This window comes from Triticum dicoccoides, chromosome 7B, assembly GCF_002162155.2.
Source record: "Triticum dicoccoides isolate Atlit2015 ecotype Zavitan chromosome 7B, WEW_v2.0, whole genome shotgun sequence".
Lineage (NCBI taxonomy): Eukaryota > Viridiplantae > Streptophyta > Magnoliopsida > Poales > Poaceae > Triticum > Triticum dicoccoides.
The window spans coordinates 232,772,874-232,793,251 of NC_041393.1; the positions used below are offsets into that span (position 1 = coordinate 232,772,874).

A 20,378-nucleotide genomic window follows, 5' to 3' on the forward strand; every position below is an offset into this window, starting at 1 on the left:
GGTTGTGGTATCTTCCCTCCTCATCTAATCCTCCTTGATTTCTTCTTCTCTGAAGAACGTCATGAAGAAGCTTCGCTGCTTCAAGGAACAGCAGCTGCAAACAAGCAGATTGCACTCTGCTCACCTCTTATTTTGAGCTTATAACAGTGGCACTTCTAATATCATTTTCGATGTGACTCATCTACTGAAGGGACACCCGCCGAAGCACTGAGCTGCGACTTCGTAGAGGCAGAGGATTGCCACTCCCATATAAACAAAAGTACTACAAAAAAGATGTAATTTGCAGTGCCAACTCCGAAGATTCTTCACCTGATAATGAAGCCTGAACTTCTCTGCTTCTTCCATGTCCATTGCAAAACAGAAAATATAATCTTGAGCCTCTGATTTACATAAGGATTACGTGGGATGTGGGAGCCCACTTATCCCGCGAAAAATTATGTGGACATATGCAGGCTTCCCACTAATACTACGCGGCAGATGTGGGCGTGTTCGCGGGCTCCCGCGGAACGTCCCACTTGCAGCCTGACGTCCGTCCGAACTTTAGAATTTTAGCGCACCGCACACGAGGGCAAAACCAGCAGACGTCTCCCAGATAGATTTTCCGAACAATCTTTAGCTCTGTGAACCGAACCTGGTAGCCGACAAAGCTAGCCCGTGAGATCGGACGTCGTTATACAGACCTCGCTGACTGCGAGTTGCACAAATGCGAGGTGACATGCCAACACGAGAAAGAAACAAAGGCACGGCATGACAACATATACCAAAGCTGCGGTTTCAGACTGAAATTCACGTGAAAAAACGTGGACGTTGGAAAATTCAGCAATCCACAAATAGAACCGCAGGCCGTTAAGACGTTAAGGAACAGAGAGAACCAAGCAGGCAGCTGGGCAGAAGAAGATACCACGTGGCCGGAAATAGCAACTTCCATGCCCAGGAAACTATTACACGTTTACCTGCAAATGAAGTTACTCGATTAATGGTGTGAGCAATTGACCCGTTACTTTCAGGTCTACCATCCAGTAACCACCGAGTAACCTTTCCTTCTCAAAGCAATCCACATGTCCCAAAAAGCAGCACCCATTTGTGTGCTCGGTTTCTTCAGCTGCAAGCTCGCCGCCGACAGAGAGCCCGTTGAACTCAATCCAATGAGGATGGATGCAGAGCACCATCACTGATTTGGAACACTCATCTTTTCGTTTCAATGCGACGCACGAAATGAAAAAAAGGAAAGGTGCGAGTAGACAATACCTGCCCAACTTGAAAATACGGAGGCCAGCGACCAAGAAAAATATATAAAGAAGCAACAAAGCAACTAGCCTTGTACCTAAAGCTTCAGGCTTTCGCTCAGCTCATGGCGACACCTACCACAGGCGTGCTACTTGTCTTGCAAGCAAAACCAGCGTCTAAAGCCACTCGCAGCGTCCATCCACTCACTACTTACACACCTCTCAGCCCTCCAATGCAAGCTCTAAGCAAGTAGCACACCCATTTGGGTTGCTCCCGCGTTTTTTCGTCGAGATTGTCGGAAGTTCTTGGCGATGGGGTCACTCAGGACGGCTGGAACAGCTCAACGCCTGGCTCTGCCGGAGACCTCATCTACATACTTGCTTCAAGAACTAAAGGTGCACAAATTTCTCCTCCCCAATTTCTCTTGCACAAGAGATGATGATGTTCTTATACTTTTTGAACTCCATACGGTGCCAGATGATATGGGACGAGGTTGGACAAGAGGAAAATGAGAGGGAAAGAATACTGGAAGAGCTAGAGCAAGAGTGCCAGGAAGTTTACAGGAGAAAAGTTAATAGTGCTAATATGTCGCGGATTCAACTGCATCAAGCATTGGCTGAATCTGAAGCAGAATTTACCAACCTACTTCTTTCCCTTGGAGAAAGATCATTCCCAGGCCGAGTATAACTCTCAACTGAAAGGCATTTTCATTAGATCACATTCACAAGGGAAACATTAAGAAAAAGACTAACCTGAATTTTCTTTTTGCAGCCTGAGAAAATGAATGGCACTCTAAAAGAGCAGCTGAATTCCATCACACCAGCCCTGCAAGAAATGCAAATGAAAAAAGAAGCCAGACTAAAACAGTTCACAGAGGTTCAGACTGAAGTACAGAGAATTGCCTCCGAAATAGCAGGACGCTCGGAGAATGAAGTTGTCACAGTAAATGAAGATGATTTGTCGCTCAAGAAACTTGAGGAACACCAAAGTGAGCTGCAAAGACTTAAAAGAGAAAAGGTACATAGAAACAGAAAAGATGTGCTACAACCGTCCTGTTCATCTCACATACCAACCATATTTTATTTTCTTTCAGGGCGATCACCTGTGCAAAGTTGAAGAGTATAAAGTTCTAATTTGCAATTTCGCAAAGATTATGGGGATGGATCCCTCAAACGTTCTTGCTAGTGTTCACCCCAGCTTGCTAATTGGAGCAAATGAACAACAGAAAAAGAACATCAGTGACGACATCCTTAACAAGCTCAATACTATGGTCCAGCAGCTTAAAGAAGAGAAGAACCACAGATTGGAAAAGGTAATATATTATGCTTCTGCAAATGCTTCTGTAATGAGGTTGACAGACCTAATGGAATTATTAGAATATTCTAACTTAACAAACAGCACCAGAAACCAGGAAAATGATAGCAAAAGATACAAAACAGAACTGACAAAGTGCCAAAACACCTCGGAAGTTAAAGCTAGACTTGCGCCCGGTAGCATTACAAGTTCAACGCCATCAGGAAAACAGGCTCAAGACATTTATAAGAAACTTGCCTAGTCAGTTTCAGAAATATAGATATTCAACTCCTCAATAATTTTATTGTAGCGTTCGAATGTTAGTGATTTTCCTAGTTCCAAACATATCCCACACAACATAGAATTTGCAGAACTACCTACTGATGCAGGTGTTACTTTGCAGCTCCACAGCCTTGGAAAAGCCTTGACAAACTTATGGAATATCCTAGATACTACGATGGAAGAACGCCAGCCGTATGGGCAAATTAATATATTTTCATTGACTTCAGCCAATGGTATGCTAGGTCCTGGAAGTCTAAGACTAGAGAAAATTCAGCAGGTAAACCCCAGACAAGAACCTCGTCCGAGTTATGCTGCATTAATTTTACTAGCTGCGCCCTTCAGCAGCTATGTATTTAATATTGCTATATTGAATGAATAGATTGAATCTGAAGTTCAGCGACTAGATCAGTTAAAAGCGAGCAAAATGAAAGAGCTATTCATCAAAAAGAAAGCTGAGATCGAGGAAATTTGCAAGATATCCCACATGGATGTGCCTTACCAGACAGAAATGGACAACATAATGGAACTGATAATGTCAGGTGCGCTCCACCAGTCGTATTCCATTCCCTTCTGTTTAAGGGAATAAGTATACTTTCCATTGCATCAAATAACATCTCCACTATTGTCTAAAAAACATATGTACAGGAGATGTGGACCACGATAATCTACTTAAGACAATGGATGGATATATATACAAAACAAAAGAGGAGGCCACAAGCCGTAAAGAAATAATGGACAAAGTCGAAAAATGGATAACTTCATGTGATGAGGAGCGGTGGCTAGAAGAATACAGCAGGGTGCAGTGCCTGCCTGATAACTTCACTCCAAGTAAAAGATTTCTTTTAGCTAATTATATTTCTCTCTACAGGATGAGAGAAGGTACTCAGTAAGCAGAGGAGCCCACAGGCACTTGAAACGCGCAGAACGTGCTAGAATTATAGCAAACAAAATTCCAGGTAAGCACAGAGCTGCTAAGTAAAACAATGGAAGGAAAGTCAATAGAGAAGACATACTAACTAGAAAAAGTTGCAGGCTTGGTAGAGCTTCTAATTGAAAAGACAGAGATCTGGGAACATGGGAGAAAAAAGATCTTCTACTACGATGAGGTGAGAGCTTATAACTTCGAATGAAAACAGAATTCCGCCCTCCATACAGCACTCAGAATTTAGTGTTCTAGCAGAAGAAAAAGAATTTTGGAAATGAACAAGTCAATCTACAGGGTCCAAACTGTTGTTACTGGAATTGGCCAGTTGGCCTAGTTCCCTACTGGATGTAGTTTGTCTTTGAATTGCAAGAAACATAATCGTAAAGGGTCCAGTACTCTATAAATTGCTTAAACAAACAGATAAGGTTCGGAACCTGATCTTCTACTCCCTCCTATCCATATTACTAGTCGCTCAAACAGGTGTATCTAGCACTGAAATACATCTAGATACATCCATTTGAGCGACAAGTAATATGGATCGGAGGGAGTAACAATTATTTTAAAAGGAAATAACCTAATGACGGTTCATCTTATGTATATGCTCTTTGGGCGCTCTCAATATACAAGAGATCACAGCTTGGTATCAAACCAAGACCTAGGCTTTGGTCTTAGCCACCGCCCCTCACCATCCTGAACTGTGTGGCCTCCTGGAGTGAATCTCCACTTCCTGGGCGGCCATGACACCTCAAGCCCATAGCATTACCTGTCATTGTTGTCAGGTAGCAGCTCCTTCATCCTGTGCTAGATCTGCCTGTTTCTCCACCAGCTTGCTTTGGCCCGGGCTGAGCAGCCAAGACTTGGCCTGCTGCTGGCATGGGAGTTCCCAAATAAAAATTATGAACAAGCATATTGAAGTATTATAATATCTTCTTGAAGGACATTTAGTCATGCAATCTCATTTAAATTACAACTTCATTTTTGGCTTTCATTAAAGAGGACTGACATTAACTCTTTGGTGAGTATAATGAATTTGTCAGTTAACAAGAAACCAAATGACAAGCACGAAATTTAGCATTGAAATGCGAAAGAGCATCTTCACAAAGTGGAAACATAGTAAACAATGAATCCAACAACTGATTACTTGTAAAATGACGAACTAAAAAGTATAGCTTATGGATAGCTATAGTCAAAATGGCAGTCACATATGACATGCCCCTATAACGCTGCATTTGAAAAAAATAGTAATAGTCAGCAGATCACTGGAAGAAGCCTATTATCATATTACTCCCAGAAAGGTAAATAACAAAATTTCCTGCAGGTTAGTTCATGAGGTGATATGTCTGTTAAAATGTACAACATAAAATTTGAAATATATAAAATGCATTATGTCGCAGAGCCAAAAAACCTTGTGTTACCTTGCATGACAGGTCTTGACTGTTCCATCAAATACATGAGCAACGTGTAACACTGAACTTAAATTTCCTAAATTACAGACTTCAGTAACCATTTTGAACAAATGGCAAACAGGCAACATACTGGTAAATAAACATAATACTCCCTCCGTCCCATAATATAAGAGCGTGTCAAAAACAAAGTATCCGCTGGGAAAAATATACTTAGACCTTTTGAGTGTGCATTTCAGGCGCAACACTACATATCAGTTCACTGATAAGTGATAACACTATGCAATATTTTAGAACAGTTCATCACATTATCTTGTTTCCAATTCAGCATAATATAGGGCGAATTGATGATGGTTTCCTTCTAATATTATGATAATAATACTACTTTCCATGTCCATATTAAATTTGAACTAGTAAGAACCTGAAAGTGATATTATTAACTCTACTGCAAAAATAATAACCTTGATAAAAGAAATAAGGCATCTGGCTTGAACAGTCTGGTACATATTCAAAACTCATGCACATTCAGGTAGACAGATGGTCGAGTAATTGGTTCAATATTTCTTTAGATGAAGTGCAAAAAAAAAACATTTGTGCAACTTTTCATTAAACAGAGAAGCAAATTAAATAGATACAAAAGTTTAAGGCCGCACGCCAAACAAAAATACACTCATCACACTCATCACAGCACACACAACACACACACAAACCTAATATCACAGCGGCTCATGCAACATATGATGGTAAGCATGACATCAACGCTCAGCCTCCAATTTTATGTTGTTTGCCACCATATACAAAAAGTAGAAAACCATTTCACGAATATAACTGCTAACATTAATTTTGCAGCTTCCCCTTTTGGAAATGCTGAAACAGTACATGTTAACACTGAAGGAAAAGGAAGAAGAGAGATGCAGGCAACGGGTGAGTAGCTATTGCTCAATCGGTGTTACAGGGAGTTGCCTAATATGGCTCATAACTGTGTTAACGTTTCACTAAGATTAGAAAACTATCACCAGTCAGGTTGATAAATTCTCTTTACAGGAGAATAAAAAGGTACAGACTCAACTTGTAAAGAGGAATGACAATTCATTTATATCAAGGCCCAACACAGGCTGCAGTCGTCCATCCAGCAGAGGCTTCAATAACAGCCATCGCTCTACCTCCTTTTCAAGCCACAGAGTTTCTTCTGTAGATCAACAACCTATTTCAGAGAACTCAGCTGAAAAAGATATGCATATAAGAAAAGTTAGGGACAGAAGTATGCAGAGTAAGGTGGGGAATAACAGAAGCTGTACAGTCCATGATGAAGATAAAACATCAGGGGTCTCCACAAAACAAGGCCTTTCATCAATTTAATTATCCCTTTCTTTCTGGTCTCATTAGATGTGAAATTAACAATACTACTCAAAGCTAGTGCAGAAGTGGATCAGTAGATTCATATGTATTGATACAACATTCATGTATTTATTATTATATCACTGAGTAAACCTCTGCTCCTTTAACTGTCTGTGTGCAAGCTCAAGAATGCAAGAAGCACAAAATAGGTGACTTACAATTAATGCAATCATCGCACAATTTCTGGCAGCATATTAATCAGTTCCAGGCAGAGGGTACGTAAGACGCCAATTAAGATGTGCACACCCATTTCTATTATGATACAAAACCTGCCAAATCAAGCAAGAGCAGTTAAACATAAGAAACGAGGCAAACAGTCACCCCTTTACCAGAAACAACAGGATGAAATACAGGAAGTTGCGTGCCAACTTCTTATTATATTTTTTTCTGTGGTTGCAGACACACTAAACCACCCCCATCCATGCATTATAACGCCCATCGAAGGGAACTGACTAAAATGTCAAACAGAAACTCACAACTTTTTGGTCACTTCCTCCTGTGGAGATGTATTCATCATTGGGGGCTACAGCAACCTGGAATTTGTTTCATGAAAAACTTAAACATCAGAAAAGTTTGCTGAAGGACCAGCAGTAGAAAATATTGGAGCACATGATGCTTACAGCGTTGGCACATCGATTATGAGTGACGATATGTCTGACACAAGGCTTGCCTAGAGTAACATCCCACATTCCAACGCTGCAGGTCAATCAGTTGAGCACATTTTACAAGAATAACAGAAGTATAATGATCATATTCATTGACTTATTTTTACTCACCTGCCATCACCGCTTGCAGTAACAAGGACAGGTTGATTATGCAACCACTGTGTGGCGTTTACCCCCTGATCACCCTCATCGACATGACTGTAACAATGACAACAGTTTTTGTCAAAACACAATGTAGTTCCGGAAAAAAGAACTATATACAAGCCACCGAGTGATACCAAATGAGATGTACAATAAATATAGGATGAACTTTATGGCCAACCATAGTCAGCTAATTATCCAAGCCGAAGTATGGTGAGCGGTCTATCGCTGTGACTTACTACCTCCATTTTGGATGACTAACAAAATGTTAATGCATGTCATAAAAAATTATATCGTTAGTTAAATCTAAAGTCAAAATTTGGCACAAAATACAAAGGGGACCAATAAACCAGGACGCAGGAGTACCTTACATTTTATCAGCTAATTACGCATTCATCTATATTCAGGTTATGCTGCTAGAAAGGCGGTAACATGGTAGACTACTAGTCACAAGAGTGCGTACATACTAATGTACTGGATTACTACCACAATTAGTAATTAAGATTAATTTTCTATTTAGCTATCTCCAAATCTTCATGGCAATGCTAGTGCCCATTTGTATTTTGCGACAATAATTAGCACCTTCTGTGCTATTAAATCAGCCAATTCATATGGAGCTGTGGACACAGGCAAGAAATTTCAATGCTGGACTATGTATCTTCAGCTACTGGAGCAGCACAATGTGAAATTTTACTATAGAAAAAAGATGTTCATCCATACAAATACATTCTTGTATTGTGGAGTTAGCATTTTCTTGTGCAAAGTCGCAAATTTTTCATCACTGGACAAAATAAAACAGAAGAGAATGATGTGTCATGTAGGTTGATAGAGTATGCCAGATTACTTTGAAACAGTAAACCACGGATCGGGTCAAAAACTACTGTCAACTTAAGAAAATAAACGAGTCCCCGTTAGCTCACCAACAAAGATCATAAATAACCACAAACATTTCTGAAAACAAAAAATCATTAGCTACAACAATCCCAAACTTATATTTAATGCAATTACCCTGGTAGTTGGCTCGTATATTCTGCAGTTGGCATCTGCTTGCCATGGCTCAAGCAATGTAAAGGCCGGAAAAAACGCATGTCTTTGCTTCGCAAAGCATCCCTGGTGTGACTTAGTGGAACTAGTCTTGTATCCCAAACCAAAGTGTTATTTGATGTGCTAGAGGCAGAAAAATAGGTACCACAGTTGCTAAATGAAACAGATGTAACCTGTTGAGCACCAATACAGTAATTATTAGTTCTTATGGAAGAAACATGTAAGTATCATTCAAATAGGCAGAATGGAAGCTTGAAGAAAAAAAATCCACCAAGAAGACACAGGAAGCTTAAAGAAAATATCACTTTCAGCAATACAGATGCATCCGTAATCCTTAGACGAGAACCAATAAGACATGACATAATTTACAAATGATCCGTGCAAACTCCACCCAAAAATTTCAGATTCTACTAACTGTGGCAGATTAATGGACATAATAAGCCCCAAAGAACAAGGAACTGTTTCAATACTTAGAGCTATATGCTCTCGAAAAGAGCTATGGTATGTGCCGTCAAATGAACAAGAACAAGTTGAGGTAGGCTAGAGTTGAAAGTGAAGCCATAAGATATAGAAACCAAGTCAATTGAGCGATTGGGAAGTTTGAAACAAATTCTACACTGATGTTGACTGAAGTTACATATCCCTTCCTTCCACTCCATTGAATAGGCATCCAAGAGGAAATGGGGCTCAAAATTTACAGGGGGGCTGATGACAGCTTCCAGATAAGGCAGAATGTTAAGGCACACCAACCATTTCATGTTTGAGTTACAAGGTAAGGATGATGCACTGATGCCAGCTTTGGTCAAAGTATAAACAGCAAACACTGGTACCCATGAGTAAAACCAGGAAAATATAATTAAAAGGAAGTGTCTAAGAACTACACTAACACAAAACAACCAGTATGTTTGGTAACTGATAGAAAGCATTAAGAATAGTACCTCAGAACCAGACCCCACCGACAAATGATTAATTGCAGAACAAGCACGGATGTCAAATAAACCAATAGTCCCATCACCAGAACCTGCTATTGGAGGAGGCAACCATAACCCCAGTGTTAGTTTGGCTGCAATATAGAGATACTATACACAGCAGAGAAGGAACATAACCTGTAATGATAGTGTTGCCAGCAAGATTGATTTTAAGGGAAGTAATATACTGTGAATGAAACGTGTTAGTGTTCTGCTCAGCGTTCACTTCTACAACTTTCGGTAAGAAACTTAAAAAAAATGATATATACCGAATCGCTTGCAGAGAAAGATAAGTAAGATTCTGGAGACTCAATATCCCATAGTTGTACCACAGCTGAGCCACCATAATCGCAGTCACTTCCACATGCCAGAAGATTCTCGCTACAGAACTCCATTGTATCAATCGAAGGATACACCATATCCTGTGACCTGCATCAGCAAAGAATTTGATAAGGTTAACATCTATGACAAGATGAATAAGAATTATGGGGACGCACAGGTGTAGGAGGAAACTGGAAACATAAAACCTCTAAATATGTGAACTATGGAACACTAAGCTTTGCACTATCTGACCCAAAAATTAACAGAAAACATGGTTAAGCGAATATGCTTTGCACTTAATATATGGGTATCATGTGCACAAGCCACAAGGGAGTGCTACTGACAGAACAAGAGCTGCGCATTTAATGAACAACAACAACTAAGCCTTTAGTCCCAAACAAGTTGGGGTAGGCTAGAGCTGAAACCCATAAGATCTGAAAACCAACTCATGGTTCTGGCACGTGGATAGCTAACTTCCACGCACCCCTGTCCATGGCTAGTTCTTTGGTGATTTTCCAGTCCTTCAGATCTCTCTTTGCGTATTTAATGAACGAATAGTAAACATTTTGCAGAGATTGTGCCATACTACCACAGGTACATGAAATTGCGAGTGGGTGCATCCAGATCAACAAACTTGTTGGACTGACCATAAAAGATGAAGATCCAAAGGTGGGTTTGGAAATGGTTGACATGGATAGGATGTGAGAGTACATGCTGATGTGTCACTGAGGTGGCAATTCCTTCAGTAACTCATGGTTAACAAGTTCTTTCACCCAAAATGCACAGTTTTGTAGTTAATTGACCTAAATGTTCAGTTCCATAGTTCTTTGACCCAGATAGACCCACAATATAAGTTCATCTATTTGTGGTGAAATTTCCTAATTAGTTAATTAGGACATGTAAACCCTAGAAAATCCATCTTTAGAATGACAAAGCATCAACTAAATTCTTATTCATTGGGTTTTACTTATGTTAGCACCTGAACAAAAAACTGTCATAATGCTGATACCTCCTTCATGTATGTTCCTTTAGAAGCTTAGCCTGAGGATATCATTCATGTGCCAGGCACAGAGTTCTGGGTCATAGGTACTAGCTACTACTACCTGACAGATGCATGGGTCAACCGAAACTAATGGAGTGAAAGCTACGACACTTTGGGAGATGAAACGGGAATTAGTTTGCCAAAGATCTAAGCAAATCACTTGTGTGGGCTTCCAATCCCACCTGTCAAAAATCTATTATATCAATGGAGCAGCCACAACTCAGAAGATATACTAAACGTTGGGACTTCACAAAATGCTAGCAAGAAGTGAGATGTTTCATTGGGGCATGACACAAAACATTACTGGGAGAAGAAAATTAGCTAGAAGGTGTTCCTCATCAGATGATTCTTGTCTCAAGAGAACAGACAATATGCAGAAATAAATAAAAACGATGTGGAAGAATCCTAACAGGTAACTTTTAGACCAATCTAAATATTCCGTGCAGGCCTCCAGAAGCTCCAGTGCATAGCGGACGGCTAAAGCGTGCGGAGAATGTCAAGAGAGGTCGGGGTAGACCGAATTTGACATGGGAGGAGTCCGTTAAGAGAGACCTAAAGGATTGGAGTATCACCAAAGAACTAGCTATGGACAGGGGTGCGTGGAAGCTTGCTATCCATGTGCCCGAGCCATGAGTTGGTCGCAAGATCTTATGGGTTTCACCTCTAGCCTACCCCAACTTGTTTGGGACCAAAGGCTTCGTTGTTATTGTTTTTTGCTAAATATAGTCCTAACAGGTAATGTTTGGAACTTTTTGGCTGCACAGTACCAGAATGGTGTGCATCTTGATACTTAGGGACTGGGGAGTATTCCAGAAGAAGAAAGGATCCAGCTTACCTCAGGTTTGAATTCAGATCAGAAGCGAGTTCACCTCTCAGAGCATTCCATAGTAGAAGCTTCCCATCACCTTTTGCTCCACTAGTGACAACCAGACCTACAAGTGTACACTATGTTAAAAACTAGAATAACCAAAGTTAAAGAAGAGATGCTATATAAACAATTTAGAGCAGAACAACAAGTTTGAATAGAGCAAAAACACTACAATGCTTAGGTACCAAAAAGGAAAAAATTGTATCCCTGTGATACTCTTTTGTACTGATTTTCCAAAACACATAGGCAAAGAGGATGCGCAACAAAAGGATACAGTGATATCACTATTATAATGTGAGGGATAACCTATAAATACGGACGGGACGTCATGTGAGGGCAGTTCAAATTGTCTAATGTATGGAATTACTTATCAGCACAGATACAGAAAGTGAACAATTGTAGAAGCCCATGTTCTACAAGAACTTGAAAATACAAGCAGAACAAACCAAATTGAAGGGGTGCTTCTTTTCCTAATTGTTGATAATACTTTGCTTTGGAAAAATAAATTTAATTGTAATTACACATAGCTTTATATACAGTTATAAGTAAGACAAAAAAATACAGGAGTTAACATAGGCTCAATCAATTGTAATGGCATGGACACAATCATCAATACAGTAGGCAGCACATTTTAGTATCATACATAAAACTAACCATCATATGAAATTGCTTGTTAAAACTTTAAGTCATTCAGTCATAGTTTCCTAAGGAAAGTAAGTGTAAGAAACAATGTGACATATTCATAAACATATTGCCAGATCTCGGAGCTATCCATTAAAGCTCTCAACTCAACTGCAAACAGAGGAAGTGAAAGAAGACATCTAACAAGAAAGACGGGTATAGGTGCACTTATTATTAAACACACAGAAATAAAGCTCATGGGAGTTGACATACAGGACTGCCACTTATTCACTGCCATAGCATTGATTTTTTGAGTATGCCCCACTGAATTTTGGTCATCGCCACCCAGGGTGTAGAGGCAAGAGCCCGTTATGCAGTCCCATACCTATTGTTTATTCATAAAGAAAAAATAAATTAATATCATTCGGTTCTTATTTGTTGCATTGATTAGTACTCCAGGGTCACCTTCAGTAAATTAGAACCACAAGATACAACGCTTGCTCCTTTAACCGCAAATGAGGTTGACTGGATCTGGGAACAATAAAATAACCAAGTGAAACACTAATAGTAACCGTAGTATAAGGCAAAAAGAAAGTAAGGCATGCCAAATACGAGCACAAGGATTAAACACGCATCTTACAATGAGTACTGAGAGTTGAGAGTGATTAATACTAGCATAGTACTCCCTCTGTAAAGAAATATAAGACCTTTTAGATCACTAAAGTAGTAACCTAAAAGGTATTATATTTCTTTACAGAGGGGGCAACATAGTACTGTACTTCTGAATTTATTTTATGTAGTCGTAGCATGGTAACGGAAGAAACAGGGTGCACATTTTCTCCTTGTATGGAACATGCTTGAAAAAGAAAAACGTGACAAAACAATTGATCATGAAGAATGACAAGTAAATATTGCAGGAAACAGAAGGTTAAGCATGTCACACAACCACTTATTTTGTATTTCTTATGGCGGTGGTCTTAGCTCTTGAGTTATTTTATCCGAGTTAGTAAAGTCTAAAGTATACTGTTCTCCAAGCACAAAAGGACAAAAGAGCTGTTCAAAAAAAAGATCCGTTCAACAAAAAAAGGACGAACAAGGAAGGCGGAATAGATTCACTAGCGCAGAAGATACTCTATTTATATGTGGGTAGATATAACATAAACGAACTTGTATGGCATACCTTAGTATTGTGGCCTCTAAGTTGAATAGCCTTAAGGCGGAATAGATTCACTAGCAGAAGATACTCTATTTATATGTGGGTAGATATAACATAAACGAACTTGTATGGCATACCTTAGTATTGTGGCCTCTAAGTTGAATAGCCCTCCCAGAAAGAAGATTGAAAAGCAATAATTCATTTGGTGCCTGGATTGATGGAATGATATGTTATATGAATCAAAAGAAGGAAATTATCAATTAAAAACTACAAAATACAAATAGGAATCCAAAGAACAACAGGGAGGTATCAAGGCATTTCACAGCAGCTATAATGCCATGCTTGTTGCTAGCCTGCCTCCCAGGGCTCCCCCTCACTACTATAAAATCTTGAATAGAAAATGCAGTTGTAATCATGAAAGGTACCAACCTCATTAGAGCAAGAAACAAGCTGGGGCAACCCTTCTGGGTGAAATTTTACATCAAGAACTTTGCGTACACCTTGCTGAGCCAACACAAAGTAGAGAATTTAAGAACAGAATGTGTATAATGGTAAAATAAAGAGTAAAGTGCATCATAGGTCCTTCAGCTTGTACAGACATGTCGCTTGGGTCTCTGAACTTGATGATTGCACATTAGGTCTCTAAACTTGTAGAAGTGGGTCAACATAAGCCCAAGCATACTTTGTCAGTAAATAAAGATGAAATGACAACTTAGCTCACAATTTAACCATGTGGTCACCATGGGGTATCAATTAATATGGTTTGAATTTGACTAAGTTTTCTATCTCGACCCATGATTAAGAAAACACGCCTAGGCAGGCTGGCGCTTAATTGCACTTGTTGTGCACATAATTGCGCTTTAAGCATGCACTTTGGTCAGAAAAGCGCAAGGCAGTGTCAAAACGCACAATTAACGCTACCACTTTTTTCCCTTGATCTCAATAGGCTTACACAAGCTTCTGATTGATCTTAGTTAGTAACCGCATGAGCCAAACAGTCCGCATGATCATCACTTGTTAATCAGACGTGGTTTGTACCGCTATTGGCACACTTACACAATGTCTTGTTTTTTCCGTTGAACTGTCTGTTTGCTTTCAGGCTTCTTAAACTATGTTTGATACTACATAAGCTTTGAGCAAGCAAACTGCCAGACATCAGTTCATCACGTTATCAACTACTCCCTCCGTTCCTAAATATAAGTCTTTTTAGAGATTTCAATAGGGAGTACATACGGATGTATATAGACATATTTTATAGTGTAGATTCACTCATTTTGCTCTGTATGTAGTCCGCATTGGATTCTCTAAAAAGACTTATATTTAGGAACCGAGGGAGTATTTGAACTTGTACCGAATTGCATTACCAGGCATTTGAGAGATCCATACCCTGTCATGAGGCTGAGCAGAAGGAGCACTTGATGTATAAGCACATGAAGTTGCATTCCAAGATAGGTAACTTTTTCTTACAGCTTGTACCGCAGGCCCTTCAAACTGAACTGCGGGTGAATTCCATCCTAAATATTGAAATCAAGAAGAATCTATTATGATTTACAAAATGAAAACTAAATATCAGAACACTGCTGAACAACAATATTGTTTAGAGATCAAAACAAACATGCCTTCAAGAAATGGGGTCCATCTTTCACGGTTCCTTCCAGCATAACCTCCATAAGAACAAACTTGAGACCAGTTGCTACCGATTTCACGCCCCTCTAGGCAGAACAATAGATTTTTCTTTATAGATCTCTGTGTAGACGATGGATTAACATGTCCCTTCCATATATTAAAACTTCTCGCACCATCACTATATGAACTAGAATTCTGTTCACGCTCCGACGTTCCTGAAACATGACTTTTCAGTTGATAGGGATCAAAACAACAAATTTGCAATTATATAACTGCGGATAATGGAAGGCCTTTGGCATGGTATGTTTACAAATTAAAGAGCAAGCCTACAATCCATAGAATACGCAAATGAACAGACAAAAAGGTGTCTTAAGTCCGTAAATTAACTTATATCGAACAGAACAACAAAGGATCTATCCTACCACCAAGAAAAGGGACAAACCTGTTGCAGCTTCACTGTAACACCACGCTGGTGTAACAATGATTGGGTTTCTCTTTCTCTTTTGGCCAAATTCACTCTCCACTACTCCCCCTGCGTTCGGCTGTTCATTGACATAAATCTTTGGCACATCTGCAGGGTTTGATGCGCTTGCAGTAGTTGCCCCTTCTTGTATACATAATATGTTGGTCTCTGGCTTTTGAATATCCATATACAGTGAATCTGTATCTTTAATGGCGACAGTACGACTGGTCAATTGATTCTGCAAATCTGTCAAACTGAAATGCATGCACGGTTATTTTAGCACACATCATTAATAATGTAGCAGAGAAAGTCAACTGATAACCCTAAGAAATAAGAACAGCATAAGAGTTAGGTGCATACAGTTCATATTTGAAGAGAGCTTCTTTCTTTTTGGACAAAGACATATTTTTGTCCTTTATTGGTGTACTGCCACCTGGAAGTCTGCTTGCACTGACACCTGGAGATCTGTTTGCACTGCCACCTGGAGATATGCTTGCATTGCCACCTGGAAATCCACCTATGGAAAGGCAGAACGCATATGACAAGGAGACCAAAAAATTATAATTTCCAGAAAAGATGTAGAATCAATGGAAGTAAAACCTGTTGCCGGAGGTAGAGATTTCGGTAAGGTCGCCACACTTTCTGGTGGGGCAACTGGAACAGCACTTGGCTGGAATGTGGCTCTAGCCGCAGAAAGTTGTAGAGTCTGTTATTTAAGCATCAATTTTGTAAAGCTTAGTATCTTCAAGGGAAAAAAGGTCAAGGGGAACAAGAAAAGAACGCAAATCGAGATTATGTAAGGACCATCTAGAATAAGGACAAAATATATATGGATTCAACAGCTGCACGGTAGATTGTTTTTCGTTCAAAAGAGGTCAATTGATGTGATCTTGTGAACCACAGTTGCTTGCTTTTTTGTTAAAACCAGTCAATGTTGTGAACTGTTGGATCTAAGAGCATCTACAGCCGGATTTTGCAAATCCGGCCCCTCAAACGCTGGTGCGGCCGCATCCGCGAACACTATACCTGGCCATACCTCGGGCCGGGCCTAGCCAAGCCCGACGCAAAAAACCTAGGCCTGGGCCCGGCCCGGCCCGGCCATCGGGCCTGCCTTCTAGGCCCGAGCCCGGCCCAATCTTTAGGGAAACGCAAAAACGACGGGCCCGGGCCCGGCCCGGCCCGGCCTTCGGGCTCAAAATCTAGGCCCGAGCCCGGCCCAGGGGCAGCGTCGGGGCGGGCTTTTTCGGGCCGGGGCGGGCTTCCCATGGCCAGGTATAGCGAACACTGACCGAACACTGACCGGTCAAGCCTCAAATTTGCCTTCTCACAACCGGACACCACAATTATCATATCTCAAATCCATACAACCTCATGCAACTACGTCGACGCATTAAACACATCATCCGGCTACCCCATCACTACTAACATGCCATCGGACTACCAAAATTTGGCATGTTTGGCTATGGTGGAGATCATCCACGGCTGCCCTTGCCCTTCTCGGCGCCCTTGCCGTCCTTCTCGCGGAAGTACCGGTCGAAGACGCATTAGGGATCGAGCCGGATCTGCTCGTCGCCGGAGCTGTCCTCGTCGTCGTTGTCCTCCTTCTCCTCCTTCTGTGGCAGTCCGGCCATGGCACGAACTGCCCGATTCTACTCTCGGGCGAGGGCGCGCGTGTTCCTCCGCTGCCGTTTCTTCACAAGGCGGGCTCGGATCGCTTCCTCCTCCGCAGCCAGCCGCGCCGCCGCATCAGCCACCTCCGCCAGCGCCATTTCCGCCGTGATACGGGCCTCGGCGGCCCTTATCCTTTCCTTCCCACTGCGGGCCAGTGGGACTCAATAGTCTGCCCGGCCGGTGATGGGGAAGGAAAGATATTCCGGCTGCTGGTACCGCGATGATCCAGCCCTAGAGGCCTCGAGCGGCCAACGCTATGGAGTCGCGCCGGGCAGATCCTGCCGTCGGCTGGGCATTGTCCTCCCGGAGCAGCGGAGTGCAATGCGGACCGCCATTGCCTCCTCCAACCCGCACGGGATGACACCCCAGTAGATGGATTCGGACTGGTCGGAGTCAGATCCGCTGCCCGCCATGCCGGAGACAGCCGGAAATCGCCAGAGGTGAGCCCGGGTAGCGGAAGGGTGGAGAGGAGAGGAGTGTGAAGTGGCTAGGGTTTGGTCCGGCGAGCGGATAGGGACGAATATATGTGGGGTCGGGTGGGCCAGCGTGGGCCGGGTCCGACGTGCCCGGGCACCCCACATCCACCCCATATTTGGGCTGGATATGAGGGGTGCCGGTCAGCCCAGGCATTTGAGGCCCGTTTGGTGCGTCTGTCTGGGTCGAAATTTCGTGACCGGGCGGGCCAGCCCGGCGTTTGAGGGTTTGGTCACCTAGCTGTAGATGCTCTAAATCCAAACAAACAGCAGCAGCCTCACCCTCCATCCTCCTAAACACATTTTATCAGTCATCTCTCTCGCGGCCCTCCTTTTCCAACTCCAGCAGCTACCGCCATCACCTCTATCCCCGCCATGTTGATCACCCGCTGGCTCTCCCTGCTCCCCATGGGTAACCTCCACCCTGAACCTACATCCGAACCTTAACCCTAACCCAACACACTGTCATCTCCAGAGAGGAAGACGAAATATGCAGTAAGAATCATTTGAGGAGATCCAACAGTGAGCAAATGGAATGTGATTTCATCCATTCCCAAGCAATCGAGAAACAGCCGATCAGAATATTATCTGCGAGGATAGGAAGATGTATTCACAGAACAAACTTACGGAAACAAATAAAGAACCTATGAGATACTAAAATGAGTATGTTGTATTAAGTACTATTACCTCAAACGATTCCTTGCAAATGCAACTTAACTAGCCAAGAGTTCAAACTAGCATAACCACATATAATAACTATTGAAGCAAAGAAGAAGTTGCGTTACTAAAAAAACTGTGCCTGAGGTAACCGACCGGAAAAAGAAGTATGGGCTGCTTTAGAGGAGGCTAGGTTCGTTCCCCTGCTGAAATAAAAGAGCTATAACTGTGCCTGAAGTAACCGACCCGCAATGTTGTATGGCGCTGAGTGCTTTGTTTTTAAGGCGGTAAGGCGACCTAAGGCGAGCACCACCCGCTCTAGCGCCTAGGCAAGGCCTAAGCGCCTAAGGCGGACACCTAAGCGCCTAAGGCAGGCATATTTGTAAGGCGCTGCCAGGGCGCCTTATCGCTTAAGCGTCCAAGGCAGGACGCCTTAAAAACAATGGCTGAGTGTTGGCCGACTAAAAGGCGACATGTTCAACAGTTAGGTGTAGCGAAGATGCGCATGTTGAGATGGATGTGTGGTCACACAAGGATTGGGTCCGGAATGATGATATACGGCCATAGGGGACAGAGTTGGGGTATCACCGATTGAAGAGAAGCTTGTCCAACATTGTTTGAGATGGTTTCGGCATATTCAGCGCAGGCCTCCAGAAGCTCCAGTGCATAGCGGACGGCTAAATTGTGCTGATAATGTCAAGAGAGGTCGGGGTAGACCAAACTTGAAATGGAGGAGTACGTAAAGAGAGATATGAAGGACTGGAATGTCACCAAAGAACTACCCATGGGCAGGGGTGAGTGGAAGCTAGCTATCCATGTGCCAGAACCATGAGTTGGTTGCGAGATCTTATGGGTTTCAGCTCTAGACTACCCCAACTTGTTTGGGACTAAAGGCTTTGCTTTTGTTGTTGTAATAATACAAGGAAGGTACAAAAGCTAATACTACTTTACAAGGGTGTTAAATTTAAATTAGACATAGTATATTTGATTCATGAAAAACAGAAAACATGTCAGAGTACCACACATCTCCTAAAGAATAAATATAAATACAATTGATGTCAAAATACCAATATACTATTGTTTGGAAAGGTTTAAACAAATTCAGCCAGTAGAAAGAAAATAAAAACATTTCACCCACGAACCAATCAAAGTGGTTCAGAAAATTTTGTACCTTTGGCAACTTCCCTCTCTTCTTGAGCAATTTCAAGTGCATCCGCTGGCTGTAGTGTATCAGATGATACTTGGAATGCTTCTCAACCAGCCTATCCATCACCTGTGGGTTCGATGCAAGCCAGTCCGATATCTGCTTTGATGTAACTAGCGAGTCCATCTCAAGAGTTTCCAACCACTGATACACAGGCTTCCATAGATCAGTTCGCTGGAACCTGTATGGGAATGCACTTTGGTCTGGATCTAAAACCTGATGGGAACGACAAAAAAAATTGCACAATGAACTTAGCTTCCTTGGTCACTGGAAGGATTAGAGGAATGCAAAAGAAAGCTGCGTCTTAGCGGATTTACGAGATATTGTGCAGATCAAATTGGGTAATGAAGCTCATAAACATAGGCACATAGCTGAAGACCTGAAGTAAGAATTTAATGTGCTCGAATTAGAGTTTCAATAAAACTAATAACGATTCGATTTCAGAAAACCTAAATTGAGAAGCTAAATTTTGCATGGTTTTGTTTTTGAACTTTTGTAACTTTTGCATGACTGGTGCTACTTGGAACCCCAAACAGTGGTCACCTCGATTGATGTAAAGACACCCCACAGCCAAAACCTATCATGTCACAATTCGTGCAGCCACGCTAAGAACTCAAGTTGATGAATCCAGTAAACTTAACCACCGAGCAATCAGGTAATAATTCCATCCAGTGCGCGAATCGTCGACCGTCGAAAGGGAAAGGGTAGATGTGTTACCTGGTCGCCGCGGAGCGCGAGGAGGCGCTGGTGGAGCTGGGAACGGGGGAGGGATGGGAGCTCGGGGCGGTGGGCGTCGATGTAGGCGTCGACCTCGGGCTCGGTGGGAGGGCGGCCGTCGGGGAAGGACTCGAGCCAGGCGCGCGCGGCGATCTCCCATGGGTGCGGCAGCCGCGTGGAGGACGAGGGGTGGGGATGCGTGACCGGGGGAGG

General features: G+C 42.1%; 2 protein-coding genes across 3 annotated transcripts in view; one reads left to right on the forward strand and one right to left on the reverse strand.

The window, feature by feature from the left end:
- Window positions 1-1,378: 1,378 nt before the first annotated feature.
- LOC119340419 (65-kDa microtubule-associated protein 8-like) lies at window positions 1,379-6,636 on the forward strand. 2 transcript variants are annotated; one of them, XM_037612330.1, is made up of 11 exons: window positions 1,379-1,622; window positions 1,705-1,908; window positions 1,999-2,244; window positions 2,321-2,539; window positions 2,924-3,079; window positions 3,182-3,341; window positions 3,448-3,599; window positions 3,671-3,758; window positions 3,835-3,908; window position 4,022; window positions 5,980-6,062. In XM_037612330.1, exons 1-11 carry the CDS (start codon window positions 1,539-1,541, stop codon window positions 6,060-6,062), a joined length of 1,467 nt encoding a protein of 488 aa, XP_037468227.1. In that variant the 5' UTR covers window positions 1,379-1,538. The 2 variants fall into 2 exon arrangements, with proteins under 2 accessions (XP_037468227.1, XP_037468225.1); XM_037612328.1 differs by lacking the exon at window position 4,022 and adding an exon at window positions 6,175-6,636 and having other exon boundaries at window positions 1,386-1,622; window positions 5,980-6,054.
- LOC119340420 overlaps window positions 6,043-20,378 on the reverse strand; it is a 14,761-nt gene continuing 425 nt past the window's right edge. The window contains exons 2-22 of the mRNA XM_037612331.1: window positions 20,166-20,378; window positions 19,416-19,664; window positions 16,044-16,149; window positions 15,804-15,960; window positions 15,423-15,697; window positions 14,974-15,195; window positions 14,741-14,868; window positions 13,784-13,858; window positions 13,492-13,563; window positions 12,664-12,729; window positions 12,472-12,583; window positions 11,545-11,641; window positions 9,616-9,775; window positions 9,485-9,533; window positions 9,317-9,399; window positions 8,343-8,551; window positions 7,305-7,391; window positions 7,149-7,224; window positions 7,005-7,061; window positions 6,687-6,797; window positions 6,043-6,352 (exon numbers count right to left, since the gene is read on the reverse strand). The exon at window positions 20,166-20,378 is cut by the window's right edge and continues 1 nt beyond it. Of these exons, the coding sequence (XP_037468228.1) occupies window positions 6,723-6,797; window positions 7,005-7,061; window positions 7,149-7,224; window positions 7,305-7,391; window positions 8,343-8,551; window positions 9,317-9,399; window positions 9,485-9,533; window positions 9,616-9,775; window positions 11,545-11,641; window positions 12,472-12,583; window positions 12,664-12,729; window positions 13,492-13,563; window positions 13,784-13,858; window positions 14,741-14,868; window positions 14,974-15,195; window positions 15,423-15,697; window positions 15,804-15,960; window positions 16,044-16,149; window positions 19,416-19,664; window positions 20,166-20,378 (2,568 nt within the window). The 3' untranslated portion in view covers window positions 6,043-6,352; window positions 6,687-6,722. The remainder of the gene's footprint in view (window positions 6,353-6,686; window positions 6,798-7,004; window positions 7,062-7,148; window positions 7,225-7,304; window positions 7,392-8,342; window positions 8,552-9,316; window positions 9,400-9,484; window positions 9,534-9,615; window positions 9,776-11,544; window positions 11,642-12,471; window positions 12,584-12,663; window positions 12,730-13,491; window positions 13,564-13,783; window positions 13,859-14,740; window positions 14,869-14,973; window positions 15,196-15,422; window positions 15,698-15,803; window positions 15,961-16,043; window positions 16,150-19,415; window positions 19,665-20,165) is intronic.